This window comes from Mercenaria mercenaria, chromosome 13 (genome assembly GCF_021730395.1).
Source record: "Mercenaria mercenaria strain notata chromosome 13, MADL_Memer_1, whole genome shotgun sequence".
NCBI lineage: Eukaryota > Metazoa > Mollusca > Bivalvia > Venerida > Veneridae > Mercenaria > Mercenaria mercenaria.
In genome coordinates, this window is record NC_069373.1 from 43,956,768 (window position 1) to 43,975,559 (window position 18,792).

The following is an 18,792-nucleotide window of genomic DNA, read 5'->3' on the forward strand; positions in this document are numbered from 1 at the left end:
GTAGTATTTTTCAATGGTAAGGAAGTTATTTTAATGTTTGTCAACTGCATTCTTTTGTAGATATAATCAGTCACGAGATTGTCTTATTTGATTTTTTTTCTCACACCGCCTTGTTTGAAGTACACTAACATGTCCTTCTGTTTTCCTAGCTGATAAATTTGTTATATTTTTGTATGTAATACCATAAAATAATAAATAAACGTGAATTGTTTGTGAAAGACAATATATTCTCCCAAACATTATAACTTATCGGACGAAACGGAGTATGTAATTTTCAGTTACTCAATAGATATTGTTTTCAGTCGCGAGGTCATTGTAACCTTGGCCTTCCGCAATACTGCGTGTCAACTACTGACCACAGGCAATAATCCTAAGAAGTTGGAATCCATAGGGTCCCAAGAGTACTTCAATATTGATCAACCACAATTTTCATTTTAAAAGGTCACTACCATATTGACCTTTGATACAGATACCCCGCCATTTTTTCTACTGAAAGAAGATCGTCCGTCGGACGGCCAATGAACAAAATATTCGCGGTGCTTAATGTGTAGAAATCCGCACTCCAGCTCATCGTTTTTGAATATAGTACGATCATCAACTTACCCTGATCAAAGCGATTATGTGCAGCACAGCAAATATGAACAAGAGAACCGCCCGCGGGTGCCATCGCTCGTCTGTAAATGCGGGACAACATGCAAGAAAAGAGTTATGGTTCTTGGCCTTCTTAAATGACAGAATGTATGAAGTGTCAAAGCTATAATAAGTATTCAATAAAGTGGACTTTAACAAAAACAACCAAGAAATGCTGATTTCCTAAGTTTTAATAAAGCCTATAATTATGACAAAATGTAATAGATAGAGATATGATGCTAGCTGTTGTAAGTAAGTGTAGAGCGTTTCAAAGCTATAGCTGTTATAGAATTCAAGTGGACCTATATAAAAGGAAATTCATTTTTTCCAAGTACATAAATGGGCCATAATTCTGATAAAATGCATATCAGACTTAAGGTTCTTGGCATATTTACTCAACTAATGATGGTAAACAAGTCTGCAAAGTTACACAGCTTGTATTCTTACAGTAGTCAAGTTAAGTGAACCTAAACAAAACAAAAAAAATAACAAAGAAATTCAAATTTTCTAAGTACGGGCCATAATTTTCAAAAATACGTTAGAGTATTGTTTTAGGCGCACTAATTTATCTAATAATATTAAACAGGTGTGCAAAGTTTCAAAGCAGTACTTCTTATAGCTTTTTGGAAAAAGCAATTTAACCAAGAAAATCAATTTTTAAGTACTAAAAGGGTCATAATTCTGACAAATACTTTTCAGAGCTATGGTTCTTGGCACACGTAGTCACCCAATGGGTGTAAATGTGCTAAGTTTCAGAGCTATAATTTTTTGTAGATTTTGAGAAAACAAAATGTAACCAATGCCGACGATCATTTGACGACAAAATCTCGAAGATTCTTTTTCCAAAACGAGCTAAAAATGAAAAAAAATTCAGCTGAAACAAGGGTGGCCAACCAAAATGAATTTTGATTTCAGACACGCAGAAAACGTCCCGGTTCAGGTAACATTTTGCTTATATTTTCCGCGGACACCAAAATGATACTTAGTAACTTTTCTCCGCATAAAGCGTCTGCCATCAATTCTCAGTATTTTTCTCCGCACAAAGCGTCTGCCATCAGTTCTCAGTACTTTTCTAAAACACTTCTTCCGTAGAAAAACTATGCAGATAACGTATATACACTTTCGCTGTTAAGCGAAGTGTTCGAGAAAAGTACTGAGAATTTATGGCAAACGCTTTATGCGAAGGAAACTACTCATTTTGATGTCTTCGACGCAATTTATTTTCATGAAAATCCGTCAAGTAAAATGTTATCTGAACCGGAACGTTTTCTCAAAAAGAAGTCGGGTGGGCTCAGGCTGGGCTTTAATCGTTCAACAGTTTTACAGCATAAACAGGTAACTCGGATCAAGAATAAAGCTGACTAAGGTGTACGTGAGCTTTGATAAGTATAAAGGCATGCATATCTCGCTTGTCGCAAAAGCTGTATGTATGCCCTAGTGTAGAGTATTCCCGGTTATGAGGATTTAAATGCAGTTATACATGTATGATAATATATATACTCTTAAACTGCATCATAGGATGGAAAAGTTTGATAGCTCAGACGGTACGCATGGTAGTCAAAGAAAATACAAACGTGTTGGTCCATAGTTGAATCCCTCTCATATTAATAGTTTTGGGTTTTTAACTCGCTGGAGTATCGAGATGACTTTCAATATACCATTGCTGCCTAGTGGACAACATTGTTGGGAAAAAAGTCATAGTTGAAAAAAGCAAACACCGCTTTGAGGATATTCCTTCAGACCAAAGTCAATAGTCTATTATCATCTACCAAACAGACTGCGAAGATGACACGGAAAGTTGCTCAGAGGCATATACAGCAAGCGAAAGTATACTTTGTTTTGTTGGGTTTTAATAACGTCGCCCGGACACAATTATAGGTCATATGGCGACTTTCAAACTTTGAAGGTGGAGGAAGACGCAAGGTGCCACTCCGTGTATTATTTTATGAAGAATTCAACGCCCCGAGTGGGACTCGAACCCACATCGATGAGAAACAAGTGATCTGAAGTCAGCGACCTTAACCACTCGGCCACGGAGGCCCCTAAAGGAAACTGTAAAGTTGATAAAGTGACAGAGTACACATCTGTTACTATGGAGTTAGGTAAGGCAATGTATCGAGTATAAATTGTAGTATAAAATACTATTACAATTACATAGCTTGCTGGTAACCAGCAGTGTCTTCACTTAAATGCAACTCTTTTGGTATAGGGTTCAACCCTGACATTTTCTTTGTTATGTTCGACTTTTAATTCAAATTTCTTTTTTCATACGATTCATAGCTCGTTTAACACTAGTAATTTACAAAACCTTTTAGGCAGGCTTGAGATAACACAAATGTTTTTCAGTTGAACATGCTATCATTCGTCAATGACAAGTTACCACTGTCAAATGACAAGTGAAAGCGGACGCAGAGGTCCAGTGTTAACATTGTTTGACTACAAAACCAGATGTTGCGAGTTCGAGCCCCTACTCCAACTAAAAAATATTAACACTTGGATAAGAGTAACGCGTATGGGTGTTTTACACCTGGCACGCTAAAGAACCAGGGAAGCTTCTGGAATTGGAGCGTCTTCTGTATCTTGCACTATCTTATCGACTAACATTACTAACAGTCTTTTGGAGGATTCGCCCAAATGGGATACCGTTGACGACTACATTGTATAAATAAGCTTACATACAAACAAACGACAAGTGACCACTGTCAAATAACATCGAATCATATATCAGAATTAAGATGGACCACATCATAGTGTGTAGTAGCAGCATCAGAATGAAAAACTGCGGAATGATAAGTAAGCCTCTTTGGCCGATTGTTTAAGGTCGACGAATTGGAATCATTTTTTCCTCACCGATGTGTGACCGAGCCTCATGTGAGGAGGAGCCATTCAGCTGGCTTACGGTAGATCGGTGTTTCTACCCAGGTGCCCGCCTGTGGTGGAATAATGCACTGAGGAGCATCTGGGGGTCTTCCTCCACCATGAAATGTAGAAAGTCGCCATATGACCTATAATTGTATCGTTACGACGTTAACCCCTATAAAAAAATACACCAGGTTTTGTTTCCAGTGGTGTCGGGAAAGCCGGTTATTCAACGTAAGTAAAAAGAGGACCATGATGGTCCTGAATCGCTCACCTGTCCCCACATGAACTGAGTATGACATCGTTTATTCTGACCAATTTTCATGAAGATCCATTGAAAAATATGGCCTTTAGAGAGGTCACAAGGTATTTCTATAATTTGACATAATGACCTAGTTTTTGAAGGCATGTGACCTAGTTTTGTACTTGACCTAGATATTATCAAGGTGAACATTCTCACCAATTTTCATGAAGATCTCATGAAAAAAATGGCCTCCAGAGAGGTCACAAGGTTTTCTCTATTTTTAGACCTACTGACCTACTTTTTGAACGCACGTGACCCAGTTTTGAACTTGACCTAGATATCATCATGGTGAACATTCCCACAAAAGGTTTATCTATGTTTAGACCTAGTGACCTAGTTTTTGACCGCAGTTGACTCGGTTTCAAACTTGACCTAGCTATCATCAAGATGAACATTCAGACCAACTTTCATACAGATCCCATGAAAAATATGGCCTCTAGAGTGGTCACAAGGTTTTTCTATTATCTGACCTACTGACCTAGTTTTTGACCGCATGTGACCCAGTTTTGAACTTGACCTAGATATCAAGATGAACATTCTGACAAATTTTCATGCAGATCCCATGAAAAATATGACCTCTACAGAGGTCACAAGGTTTTTCTATTATTTGACCTAATGACCTAGTTTTGGACAGCACGTGACCCAGTTTCAAACTTGATCTAGATATCATCAAGTTGAACATTCTGACCAATTTTCATGCATATCCCATGAAAAATATGGCCATTACAGAGGTCACAAGGTTTTTCTATTATTTGACCTACTGACCTAGTTTTTGATAGCACGTAACCCAGTTTCGAACCTGACCTAGATATCATCAAGATGAACATTCAGAACAATTTTCATGCAGATCCCATGAAAAAAATATGGCCTCTACAGAGGTCACAAGGTTTTTCTATTATTTGACCTACTGACCTAGTTTTTGACCGCACTTGACCCAGTTTCGAAACTGACCTAGATATCATCAAGATGAACATTCAGACCAATTTTCATAAAGATCCCAGAAAAATATGGCCTCTAGAGAGGTCACAAGGTTTTTCTATTTTTAAACCTACTGACCTAGTTTTGGACCGCACATGAACCAGTTTCGAATTTTTTACTAGATATCATCAAAATGAACATTCTGACCAAATTTCATGAAGCTCTCATGAAAAATATGGCCTCTAGAGAGGTCACAAGGTTTTTTCATTATTTGACCTACTGACCTACTTTTTGAAGACACGTGACCCACTTTCGAACTTGACCTAGATATCATCAAGATGAACATTTTGAATAATTTTTATGAAGATCCATTCACAAGTATGGCCTCTAGAGAGGTCACAATGTTTTTCTATTTTTAGACCTACTGACCTAGTTTTTGACCGCACGTGACCCAGTTTCGAACTTGACCTAGACAACATCAAGATGAACATTCAGACCAACTTTCATACAGATCCCATGAAAAATATGGCCTTTAGAGAGGTCACAAAGTTTTTCTATTATTTGACCTACTGACCTAGTTTTTGAGGCACGTGACCTAGTTTCGAACTTGACCTAGACATCATCAAGATGAACATTCTGACCAATTTTCATAAAGATCTTGTGAAATATATGGCCTCTAGGAAGGTCACAAGGTTTTTCTAATTTTAGACCTACTGACCTAGTTTTTGACCGCACGTGACCCAGTTTCGAACTTGACTTAGATATCATCAAGGTGAACATTCTGACCAATTTTCATAAAGATCCCATGAAAATGTGACACCTAGAGTGGTCACAAGCAAAAGTTTACGTACGGACGGACGGAAGACGGACGCTGCGCGATCACAAAAGCTCACCTTGTCACTTTGTGACAGGTGAGCTAATAAAAAATACGATACTGAAGTTTAAGAGCGTTTATTAGAAATTACAGCTACGGTATAAATTATCAATGCATCTTTCAGTAACACGCAAATAAATATCATAGAAAATAAACACAAGAAATATCATAGAATTAGAAAATAAACATAACAGCTGTTTATATCACTCTACATTACGAGATATTCTAAGCAGTTTGATTGAATAATGTATTCTAAATGAGTTTTGATGGTATATTGACAAAATTGCACATTCTTGTTATCATAAAGAAATATATCGCAGAAAAAAAGACTAACAGCTGTATGTAAGAGACTTTGATATGAGATTCTAAGCACTTTGATCACTAAAGGATTTCTCAGTAAAAAAGAGATTGCCCGATTATGAAATATTTAGATGTGCGCAGGCTTTTGCATAGACATTTATGACACACAACTACTCGTCTGTTTAAACAGAAACAGTCACAGAATTCAAAAGGGAGCTGCAACCTCACACGCAAACAACACTGAACTACAATACACGCACTATATACACATAAAGGTAGATGGAATGTATTACTAGTGTATTCCAAAAAGGGTATCATAGTAAGTATATTTCAGTATTTAGATTATTAAAGTTACTAAAATTTTACTTATTATGCCGAATGTTTTATAAGTTAGCAACCTTTTAATTTTACTACCCCATCTATGAAACAAGACACGTTTTTACACGATTAAATGTAATATTACGACATGGTTTTAACTTAAGTTGTGGACTGTATTTCAAATGCGGAAATCCTTTTGTAAAACCTAAGATGGCAGCGCAGGTAGATTTAAGATGAAGTTGTAAAACATTAATTGCTAAAAAAAGCCTTGAAGATATTTTCGTCTGCGTTTTCCTTGTTGTCGTTGTCGTCATCAGCATAAGCATCCCCGCAGATATCATTCGCACATCTTGGAAACAGCACGCGGTTAATCACGTGGATAACACCGTTTGTTGTGGTGCCGTCCGCATATGTGACACGTGACCTATTTATCCAAGTACGACCTAAAATTAAAATAAGCGATAGCGAGTTGAATTAAAGAATTCTTACATCACCATAAATTATCATTCAGCTGAAAGAAATATCTAGCTTTAAAACACAAAATATTTCCAGGAAGCTGCTAAAAGCCCTTGTTTTTTTTGTGCTAACTGAGGGTTTGTCTGTGACCTTGACACTAGAGGGATAGATAATATTAGTGTGCGTCCGATAATACTCTATAACTGTATAAAATTTTAATACAACTCCAAAGCAAAGTGTTTCGTTCGGAAGAACTAACCAATGGCAAACTATATGCCTCCTTTCGGGGGGGGGGGGGGGGGGGGGGGGGGGGACATAAATGAAGATGTTTTTATAACAGTCACATCAGACTATCATCATATGACGATATTTTATGATCGACATGCAAGTTACACCGAACAGATTAGAAGTCTTCGATCACACTTACCAAACACTTTAGTAACTTTTACATCACCTCCCTCCACAGTCTTGAGTTTATCTCCGCAAGAGAGGCCCGCACTGTACATGGTAGACGGAACCACGTGATACTCAAGCACCTCTGGCAAAAAAAGAAACATTATTCAGCATTAACTTATATAATTTGGTTAATCAAGGAAATTTGGTACCTTTTAACATTTATTATAATAATGATTTTATTTTATATTATCACAGGCTCGTGTGAAAAACGGTACAGTTTCATACAACCATCATCTAAAGTTCCGTCGTTTTACCACTCAGGTCAGTTTTAACAATCGAACGGTAAAAGCTACTATGTCTATATATTTGTTTATATCCTTAAATTAAAGCTATTAACAATGATTTTTTTTACTACCAGATAGCATAACTACCAATCTACACTATTATAACATGGTTTATGTTTATAAGTTTAATCTTTGTTAGTCATTAGTGGTCAAATCAAATGACCAGTAGGCTAATTGCTTTGATCTCTCGCTCGTGACCGGATATACATCCTATGATGTATATCCTATGATGAATGGTCATAAAGGATTCAAGTGTTATTTAAGAGTCATGTACACACAAAAAAAAGTTAAGATGTACTGAATCATATTCTTAATTTTTCATTCCTCAAGTATATGACTTAAACCACGATTCATGGATTTGCCGATCCTATTCCGTCGAAAAAAAAAATATTTTATTTCTTAAGTATACGTCCATCTGCAAGAAGCGACACTATAAGACTCTTTCACTGGTTGAAGGTGCGGATTAATATATGTGGCTCAAGGGTAACTGTGGACACTGCTGATGTAACTGTTGTGGGAGGCTGTGTCCAGTTACCGCATATCAGCTTCCTGAGAGCCAAATACTTACATCCAAACCTATAACAAGTGATAAATTCTTTTCTTGCATACCGTATTCTTCAAACCATAGAAGAAATAACATAAATCGAACGTTAAACTTTTAAGCACTAGGTAATTTAATAGCAGCTATAAATTTATGCATTCGTTCATAAATTACCGGCCACGAGCTATCTTTCAATCCAATTTTTCCAGCAAAACCGAAAGCACGGGAACATCCTGTCTGGCATTCGAACACATAACTTCTAGAACTTACTTGTCAGAAGTGTGGTATTTTTCAGCAGCGCATCAAGACACTTCTCGGGAATCTTTGCAAATGCTTTATCCGAGGGAGCAAACAAGGTGAATGGTCCTTTACCTAGAAACAAGTAACTTCATACATGACACGAACTATCTTGAGTTTCTTGGATAATGTCTGATTTGTTAAAAGATTGCCCAACGAATCTGTTAGTGATGAGAGAGAGAGAGAGAGAGAGAGAGAGAGAGGATATTACACGAGTATCTTTTCATATTGAATTTATTAAACGAGTTGAATAAAATAATAAAATGCGAGACCCTGCTCTAGTTTATTGTCAAATGTATGCAATGGCATTATTTCACTCCCGCCACGCCAAACATGTGATAAAACAGGATTAAGGTTTGTAATTAAAATGCAGGAACTATGAACTAATAACACATTACACCTGTCTAACCAAAAATCTCTTGCGTACAACTAGACGGCATTTAAAATGCAAGTTGTGCTATAAATACAATAAAGTAACTGTTTGTATTTTAGAGTTGCAATGAATCCCATGCTCAAAAATAGGTCGGCGATGGGAGCTGAAAAAGTAAATAAGCATTCCGACCTCAATTTCATAGTAAATCAATAAAGTCTGGCCTAAATTTCAAAGTGAATAAATAATGGCCTCCATTTCAGGAAAGATATCCTAGAACCTTTGCTTCGATCGTAGTATTCAACTGTCTATATCCATCAGATCTATAATCAGACTTAAGTATTAAACATACTATCATTTATATCTGGTTTCAATTTAAACTAAAATATCCTACATTCCTTTCTTTTACAAAAAAAGTGCTCCCTTCACTCAGAATTATTTTTCTTCTTTTTAATATACTATTGCTTCCGTGAGTCCGCATATTAACACGGTAATTATTTTTTAAATTTCAAAATCATCAAACTTCTGCCCAGCAGTTCACATCGTTTGTTTTTAACAATTTTCAGAAGATTAACCAGTAAGTGATTTGCAAACATTGTTGTTTCACGTACGCCTATAAGAAAATTGTTTCAAGATATACATAAACGAACTTGGATTGGTTCATTAACGAATGCAGAATTCTGTTATCGCGTAGATTTATAAACGTTTCAACTGAGAAAAGTAGTGCTGGACGTACCATCAAGGGTTCCAGCAATTCCAGGCGCAGCACCAACAGCCTTGAGTAGAGTACTGAAGACCGGGCACTTCTTCACAACAGATGTAATCGTACCCGGTGGTGGAAATAACACGCCGCCAACCTCGTGGATAACCCCGTTAGAAGCTTCTTGATCCGGCAGTGTAACTTGTCGGCCGGACGCTGTTATAATCTGTAAAGTTAATATACACAATATACATGTATATCTGTCTGTCTGAGAGGTCAAGGAACCCCCAAAAGGGTCTAGCCTGTTTCAGTTCATTACCCAATATAATTAATATTCATGACCCGGTGAAGACTTTGCGATTCATTTATGGTCATTTTTTAAGATAATAAAAGTAAAAAATTAATGTAGGTATATAATAGATGGACCATTGTAACCTTAGCTTGATTTGTACACACTCGGCTGGCGTGGTTAACCAGTCAATAACATACTTGGTGGTTGCGCACCTCGTGTGATTCAAACCTGGTAGACCTGGCACAATCCACTAGATTTAAGAGCAAGCGAAGTTACTACAGTAACTTTATTGTATACAGGCTTCAAAAAATTATACGCTCCTTCTAAACATCCGATTTTCGCTTCCTGGATCGTTATGAGTATATTGTACTGTCACGGTATATTCAACAATCATCAGCAAACGCTAATTTGCATTCTAAACCATTTTAAGTTTCTTTAACCTTTGTCATGCTGGACACGATTGAGTCTGCCTTCGCGATCATGAACAACCTGCACATCCGTGCCGTCTGATCATGATCTGCACTGTTCGCTATTCAGTCAGTAAATTTTCAGTGAACACCCCTTTAAATGATAAGTGATGCTGCCCAAATTGAATGATGGACCAGTCCATTTAAGAAATTCAGCAGGGTAAGGGTTAAATGTGTACAAGTCCCATAAAAGGGCTGTTCGAAGAGGATAGGTTAAGAGTTAGTACTAACCTCTCCATTTTTGTAAATGTTGATTCGAATGTCGCTACCTAGCAGTGACGGGACAAGCTCGTCATTCTTTAGATCTTTAGACAAGACTTTACCGTTGGCAACGTGATACTTGAGAATATCTGCAAGAACTGTGACGTTTTTCAAAAGAAAATCTACGAAAGGTTTTGGCAGTTTGGAAAACGCATCGTCTGTTGGTCCAAAGACGGTGAATGGCCCTGAAAAGAGTTAAAATCCACACATATATGACGGTAACAAAAGTAATACACACAAGTGGTTTTCGTAGCCAAAGGGACTTACAACTGAAGACCCATGGGCCTCAACCTAGACTTCCCAATAAAAATGTGACGGTTCGTCAATGATTCAATGCATCAGTAGCCAAAGAGCCAAGTAGTTATACTATATATACAACAATTCAAATATTCGTTTATACCCTCTTTACCTATCCTAAGTTATTTACGCATTATGTAAGATGAAACTCGGGCAAATTATTTTGAAACACACAACAGTTTAACACAAAATGCATTGAGAAGTGATATAACAAATAAGCAAAACAACATGTAGTCAAACGTATCTTCATAGGAATTTAAAAAAAACTTGATCATAAAATAAAAAATATGAGCCGCCCCAGGAGAAAAGCAACATATTGCATTTGCAACCAGCATGGATCCAGACCGGCTTGCGCATCCGCGCAGTCTGGTCAGGATCCATGCTGCTCGCTTTCAAAGCCTGTTGCATTTAGAGAAACCGTTAACGAACAGCATGGATCCTGACCATACTGAGCGGATGCGCAGGCTGGTCTGGGTCCATGCTGGTCGCAAATGCACTATGTTGGTTTTCTAATGGTGCGGCTCATATATAGATTGTATGATAAAAAGTCATATGAAGATTACTAGTCTACATTAACTAGCGGTGCGTTAAATAATCTTTCTTAAAACGATCGACGCATATACAGCAAACACACTCTTAACACCGAATAGAAAATAAATAGTGCATATCTCATCAACAAATCAACAATAACATGCTCTTTATCATTAACAGGAGACTTCCTATGGATGGAGACATTTTCTCGATCTAAACGAAGACAAAATGTCCTTCAATCCAAATACTTGATTTAGCTTAGTGTTGAAAACCATGAAATCTTTTCTTAAAATAATTGCTTTATTACAGTTACATTACTGATTTAAACAACTTGGTATTTCAAAAAAAAAGAAAAGAAAAAAACTTACCAGAAACATGTTTTTATAAAAGTTTGCGTAAGAACTATTTAATGCCTAAACAAAATTCCCGAATAATTTGGATTTTGAAAATTTCATAAAAATAAGAATATTTTTCTTCATTAGAAATAAATTTACGCATTTCAAACATCTATTTTATTGATTTTCATTGCTTAAGCTAATTTGAGGATATTTTGTCATTCGAACGAGAGATAATGTTTAGATCAAGAGAATCGCTCTCAATACCAGGTATAGTCTCAGACCTGTTGGCTGTCATAAAATGATTTTATGATCAAGGACAAATTTAACAAGAGCACCGCCTTGCGGGTGCTGACGCTCATCTGATTTTTTTTGTATAATAGAAATATTGTCCTACCCATGATTTTCTAAGTCTAAAAAGGGCCATCATTCTTGCAAAAAGCAGGATAGAGTTATGTTTCTTGATGTACAGTGTCCACTTATGATTGTGAAAAACTGTTGCAAGTTTTAAAGCAATAGCTTTGATAGTTTATGAGAAAAATTGCCTTAAACATAATACTCAACCAAGAAAATGATTTCTAAGTCCAAAAGGGGCAATAATTTTTGCAAAAAGCAGGATGGAGTTATGCTGCTTGCTGTACAGGGTCAGCTTATGATGGTGAACAAGTGTTGCAAGTTTCAAAGCAATAGCTTTGACAGTTTAAGAGAAAAAGTTGACCTAAACATAAAACTTAACCAAGAAATCTGATATTTTCTAAGTCCAAAAGGGGCCATAAATCTTGCAAAAAGCAGGATGGAGTTATGTTTCTTGCTGTACAGGGTCAGCTTATGATGGTGAACAAGTGTTGCAAGTTTTAAAGCAATAGCTTTGATAGTTTAGCATTAAAGCTGACCTAAACATAAAACTTAACCAAGAAAACTGATTTTCTAAGTCCAAAAGGGGCAATAATTCTTGCAAAAAGCAAGATGGAGTTATGTTTCTTGATGTACAGGGTCTGCTTATGATGGTGAACAAGTATTCCAAGTTTCAAAGCAATAGCTTTGATAGTTTAGGAGAAAAGTTGACCTAAACATAAAACTTAACCAAGAAATCTGATATTTTCTAAGTACAAAAGGGGCCATAAATCTTGCAAAAAGCAAGATGGAGTTATGTTTCTTGCTATACAGGGTCAGCTTATGATGGTGAACAAGTCTTCCAAGTTTCAAAGCAATAGCTTTGATAGTTTAGGAGAAAAGCTGACCTAAACATAAAACTTAACCAGGCAACGCCGACGCCGACGCCGACGCCGACAACCGCTCAAGTGATGACAATAACTCATCATTTTTTTTCAAAAAATCAGATGAGCTAATAATGGAAAGTCGCATACATTTAAAGTCTGATACCCAATCACGAGTGAAGCGAAAAGCATTCAAAACTGAGTACATGTACCTCAATTTATATGTTCACTGACTTTTTGCGGAAACTCAGTTAAAAGTTCAGAACAGGGTGTCGGAGCTAAAAATACACTGAGGGCAGTCCAAATAATTTAACTTGGGCGTTTTGGGACAGCATGATAACATTTAACTGTCACTGTCCGTCCCCGCTGGAGGGATGACCACTATAAAAAAAAAAGTCATCCCGATAAGCCAAATAAGTATAAGGCAAGTCTCTACACTGAGGTAAAAGGCGGAACTTTCCTCCGTCACAATTTCCTGAAATAAACATGCGGTGTTATATAATTATGTTATGTAAATAATCTAAATAAAATCTAAAAAATCTAAATAAACATGACTATAAACTTGTTCTATTTTTCTGCTATAATGCAAAGTAGTTACACAAGAAACAGTGTTCTTGTTCTCAGCCGAACGCATCATACAGCTGATTCCCTGTACGCTTTAAATACCAATACCGCTGGGAACCAAACGCATGGGTTATAAATTAGGACATCGTGCGCACGCTCTTTATTCGCAAGTTACGCAACGTCTCTAAAATCTCAAGTATTACTTGGAATAGCGTCAAAACATTCGCTTTCTGCATAACTCAGAAACAAATCATATAAAACATGTAGTAGTACATTCATAGCTCAAACAGAAAGATTATTATCATAATAAATTATGCAACATTTTGTCTGGAACTGTAAAATAGTGTTGCTACAATAAATTGACACGAGATAAGCACTGAGAAGTACAACCAGAACTTGAACCATTTCATACAGAACTTAAAAACCTGAACACGAAACTTTTCACATCGCACCACCACTGACCAGTCTTACCCAAAGAACAAAGACACACAGTGTCTCACAAATTACGTCTACTCACTACCAAATCCAGTTGTCACAGAAAATATCAAATATATAAAGGTACGGTACCTGTGCCGGATAGTGCATCAACGAGTCCAGCTTTCTTCACCAGTGTAACAAGGGTCTTGAGTCCCAAGTCAGTTGCAAGCTGAGGTATATTCTTGTCGGCATTGGCGACATCCCCGTCGGCATTAACAATCTGAGCTGACATCAATTCCATCCATAATTGTTCACTGGCAAACACAGCTGAAAAGCCGGTAAGAAGCAACAACCCTACGACTTTCATATTTGCAATGTTTCTAAACTTATGAACCATATAACTAATATTGATTTGTATTATAGCGTGTGTACAACTTCGCTCAGCAAAGTTTCCTATTTCACAGTTTTTATGTGCGTCTTAAACACGGCCGTATCTTCAGTTTGGAGATACCTACAATATCATGTACATGTAATTAATTAGAATTAAATGTACGAAAGCTACTTAGGCGTGTAAACCCACTTTTGCCTTCCAAGGTTACTGACCTTGCAAGGATATGGCCGTACTTGATCGTACCGTTTATCCGTTTGCCTATCGATTGTTTTGTATATGTTACCCGCGCCCCCTACACACACACATTGACTCTATAATTCATAATAATAACATCTGTCTTATAAAAGGTCTTTTAATCGGTACATAAAGCACCCAATCCATTATATAGGTTTATTCGTTGGTAGCTAAATTCACGGTAGATGGGTCTGACTCTTTTGCCTATTTGTTGAATGTTTTTGAAAGCATTGCTGTATGAAGTCTTTCGATTGTGTTAAATAGTTTAGATAAAAAGATGTATGATAATCTTACAGATAACGCCTGGTAAAGATCCGTTTTTAAAATACAGATTTCGTAAATTATTTGTTTGGATCACTCGCATGACTTTAGCTGTATTATATAACCTAATACACGTGACTGCGTTTGTAGTGTATGAAGCGGAACGCACCATCATATGAATATGAATCTTACTTATAGGCTATATACCAATAAAAGAAATTGTTCTTTGTTTCATATAGAATTCAGCTACTTCAGAACAATTTTGTTACAGTTTCTAGATTTTCACTCCGTCGTAGACCTATTTTCCACAAGATATCCATACATTTGCTTCAAGAAAACGAAAAGAAAAAGGGGTGTTGAATAGTATGCAGTGAAATGCAAGTCAACTGAAGTCGGGTACCCTCATATTGCCGCATTTCAGAAAGCGGTCCGCAGAATAAACACCCTACTTTCGTTTTCAAGTAAACAACTCGAAAACATGCGAATATGAGCATGAAAAGTGTCCTATTTTATGTAGAATTCATTCCACGAGTGAAATAATGCCCATTTGGCCCCCGACTGACGCGCAAATGCGCGAGAAATGGAAAAATTAGGATTTATTTATTAGGGACTTCTTTCGACTACACCACGGAAGCACATTTTGGACCGAATTACTGCATTATAACCTATAAGAAATATCTTTTGTCAACTTTTATAACATTTTCATCCCTATTTTCAAGAAAGATGTAATACCGAACATGTTAACAAGTTTCATTGTGAAAATTCGAGATTTTAGAGAAATATAGACATTTAAGTGAGGCCACCCCCTACCCATTTTTGGGCTAAATTTAGGCTCTAGGGCCGCTTAATTGTAAATTTTGGTAAAAGTTTCACCTGTATGCATTATTTTTCACTTTGATTCTGAAATATCATTCATTCCGTAATAAATATGACTCAAATAAATGCATTTTGTGCATTTTCACACACTCTGGAGACAAAATATTAGCCTTTCTATTGCAGAAATTGCTGCAGAAATAGGCGCATCTACTAAAAATATGGTCAAAATTCAAAAATTTTCAAATTTAATGATTGTTTTGCATTGAAATCACAATTTTATAACATATACAATCGATTTATGACTATTAAGACTAATTGTGATGTGTTTCGACTGAGAAAAATCTTATTTCAGCTCTTATAGGCTATATACCAATAAAAGAAATTGTTCTTTGTTTCATATAGAATTCAGCTACTTCAGAACAATTTTGTTACAGTTTCTAGATTTTCACTCCGTCGTAGACTATTTTCCACAAGATATCCATACATTTGCTTCAAGAAAACGAAAAGAAACAGGGGTGTTGAATAGTATGCAGTGAAATGCAAGTCAACTGAAGTCAGGTACCCTCATATTGCCGCATTTCAGAAAGCGGTCCGCAGAATAAACACCTACTTTCGTTTTTAAGTAAACAACTCGAAAACATGCGAATATGAGCATGAAAAGTGTCCTATTTTATGTAGAATTCATTCCACGAGTGAAATAATGCCCATTTGGCCCCCGACTGACGCGCAAATGCGCGAGAAATGGAAAAAATAGGATTTATTTATTAGGGACTTCTTTCGACTACACCACGGAAGCACATTTTGGACCGAATTACTGCATTATAACCTTATAGTACTATTGCACCTAAAAAAACCGTGAGGGTTTATAGCCCTGCTTCGTGGCTATTCAAATTCTATTGTGTGTATGCAACCCATGATTTCAATACGGCCATGCGCCACACTTTGGCACGCAAAACCACAGGTATTTTATATAAAATTTTATATAAAATACTAGTAGACTCTATTTTGACAGGCGACACGTACTGCTCATAGTCAGGATTTTTATGCTTTTTCAGTGACAATTTAAGGTTAAAAGGTAGGGCTGGAGCAGGTCTTTAAATGAAATGTGGCCCGTTTATATTCATTTTTATGTAAAACAATTCTTTCTTTCGGTGATTTAAAGACACATCTGACAGTTTCCTATATGTATATAGGCACTAATTTTCCTACGGACAGAATTTCTTAAAACTTTGTGTACTGACTGAGAATCAAGTTTAAAACGGAAATATGTATTAAAAATCATAGGTACCGGTGCTTGATCTCGAATTATCTGCCCTTGAAAATAGATTTTTTTTCAGTATTTCCCGACTTTCATGGGCAGACAATTCATGACAAGGATTTGCTTCATATTATATTTCTGTTTTTAATTTGATTCTCTGTCAGTAAACACAGAATAAAGAAGAAATTCTGTCCGTAAGAAAATTTTGCCGTGAAATTGGGACCAGATCCTTGAAATCGTAACAAATGCAAAATAACTTGGAGTAGACCTATCTAACCACATTTCTTTGAACACTTATATTAAAAAAATCTGCACAACAGCTAATAGAACTTAAGGTTTCATTAAACGTAGCATCGAAATAAAAACAAAAAATCATCAGTAAAAGACACCATGCAAGACTATGGCCGGTCTCAAGGTACCATAATCATCATCAGTCTGGTCAACCTACACTTTATGTTATGCAATATAAACAAAATACAAACGATACAGAGTATAGCAATCAGATGGATACATAACAACTATTCCATACATAACATTTCTCCATACATAACATTTCTCATTTCTGATTCCATACCTCATGTTTTTATTTCGATGTAAATGAGATGTGAAACCAAAATTTGTAGTCCTGTTTGGCGCCATATAACCTATACTGTGTTGGTGCGCCGTAAAACACGAATAAATAAATAAATAAATAAATAAATAAATAAACATTTCTCAAATATTCAAATTCTCTTGGTTTAAGATCTTTGGAGAACACATGATATGATGCAAAATAAGTCATGTTTTTAAAATTGTCCATTCAGGTAGAAGCTATTCCTGTTCCAGCGTATTTTGAAAAGCCGACAGCTAAGAAACTGACTCATCACGCGCCTACACACCTAGCCAAAGAGAAATTTATACTGTTTCCAATTATTATATTTTTTCTCTTTTTTTTCCATGTACCCTCATCTTATGTAATAACTTGCCGTCAGATATTGCATGTTCTACTGCCCACGTGCGGGTGTAACATTAAATACTCACCCCGTTGAAAATAGATCCCATGGGTCCTTTTTCGACGTTGTGAATTGACACCGTCAACATTTCAACATTAAGTTTTGATTAAAAGGTCCCTTTTCAACGTTGTGAATTGACCCCGCTAAAATTTCAACATTAAATTTTGATCAAAAGGTCCTTTTTCAACGTTGTGAATTGATCTGCCAACATTTCAACATTGAATTTTGATCAAAAAGGTCCTTTTTCAACGGGGTCGATATTTAATGTTATACAGGCAGTATGCCAACATACATACAATAAAAAATAATTAGTTGCATCAAATTGTGTTAAACCTGATTTAATACTCTTGTCTGTATATCTAACACTTTTTGTTTTCATTTTCACTTTTCTCACGTGTTACTGTCAATCTTTCTCTTTCAATGTATGCAAGACTGTAAACTTTGGATTCAGGGTTGTTATATTTTCTGGTCCTTTGGTATCATGGAGTTCATCCAACATATGTGTAATAAGCCGGTGCTAGGGGGCCTGAAAGGTGTTGCACATTTCTTTACCTCTCATGAACAGACTCTGTCAAACCGAGTCTGCTATTATTCTTCTTGGTTGCATCAAAGAAGTATAAAGTATTTTTATAGCTCTTTGGTTGCATCTTTGCTCCCAAATGATCTTTTTATAGATTTTATTAAAATTATGTAACCCAAAGTGGAGCTGAACAGATAGAAGAGTCAGAAAATTCTAGATGATTTTTCCATTTCATTAATGCGACAATTCAATGAAATATTCAACGTGATTAATAAAAACCCTTGTGTCTAGGAGTACTGAAAAAGTAATTGAGCCGTGCCATGAGAAAACCAACATCTGGATCTGGATGAATACGTTGTAGGGCCTCTCGGCATAAGCACAACATAGTGGCTTTGCGACCAGCATGGATCCAGACCAGCCTGCACATCCGCGCAGTCTGGTCAGGATCCATGCTGTTCGCTAACACTATCTCTAATTCCAATAGGCTTTGAAAGCGAACAGCAAGGATCCTGACCAGACTCGCAAAGCCACTATGTTGGTTTTCTTATGTCCCGGCTCAATTAATTAATGTAACAATTAGTTACCTGACCCGGCGAAGCGAATATGACGAGACGTGGTTATTTCGACACCGG

At 36.5% G+C, this 18,792-nt stretch overlaps 1 protein-coding gene across 1 annotated transcript; it reads right to left on the reverse strand.

The window, feature by feature from the left end:
- Positions 1–5,646: 5,646 nt before the first annotated feature.
- On the reverse strand, positions 5,647–14,094 carry LOC123528627 (transforming growth factor-beta-induced protein ig-h3-like). Its single transcript, XM_045308490.2, has 6 exons — positions 13,839–14,094; positions 10,298–10,512; positions 9,344–9,533; positions 8,211–8,312; positions 7,087–7,197; positions 5,647–6,646 (listed from the first exon to the last, which is right to left on the reverse strand). Exons 1-6 carry the CDS (start codon positions 14,083–14,085, stop codon positions 6,453–6,455), a joined length of 1,059 nt encoding a protein of 352 aa, XP_045164425.1. The 5' UTR covers positions 14,086–14,094; the 3' UTR covers positions 5,647–6,452.
- Between the last annotated feature and the right edge of the window lie 4,698 nt (positions 14,095–18,792).

What these genes read in the sequence shown, in the direction of transcription:
- LOC123528627 (XM_045308490.2), bottom strand. Translation starts at nt 14,085, where the DNA reads ATGGTTCATAAGTTTAGAAACATTGCAAATATGAAAGTCGTAGGGTTG. An exon ending in AAATACCACACTTCTGACAA is followed by an intron (nt 7,198 to 8,210) that starts GTAAGTTCTAGA and finishes TTTTTTTGCCAG; the next exon opens with AGGTGCTTGAGTATCACGTG. An exon ending in AAAAGTTACTAAAGTGTTTG is followed by an intron (nt 6,647 to 7,086) that starts GTAAGTGTGATC and finishes TTTTAATTTTAG; the next exon opens with GTCGTACTTGGATAAATAGG.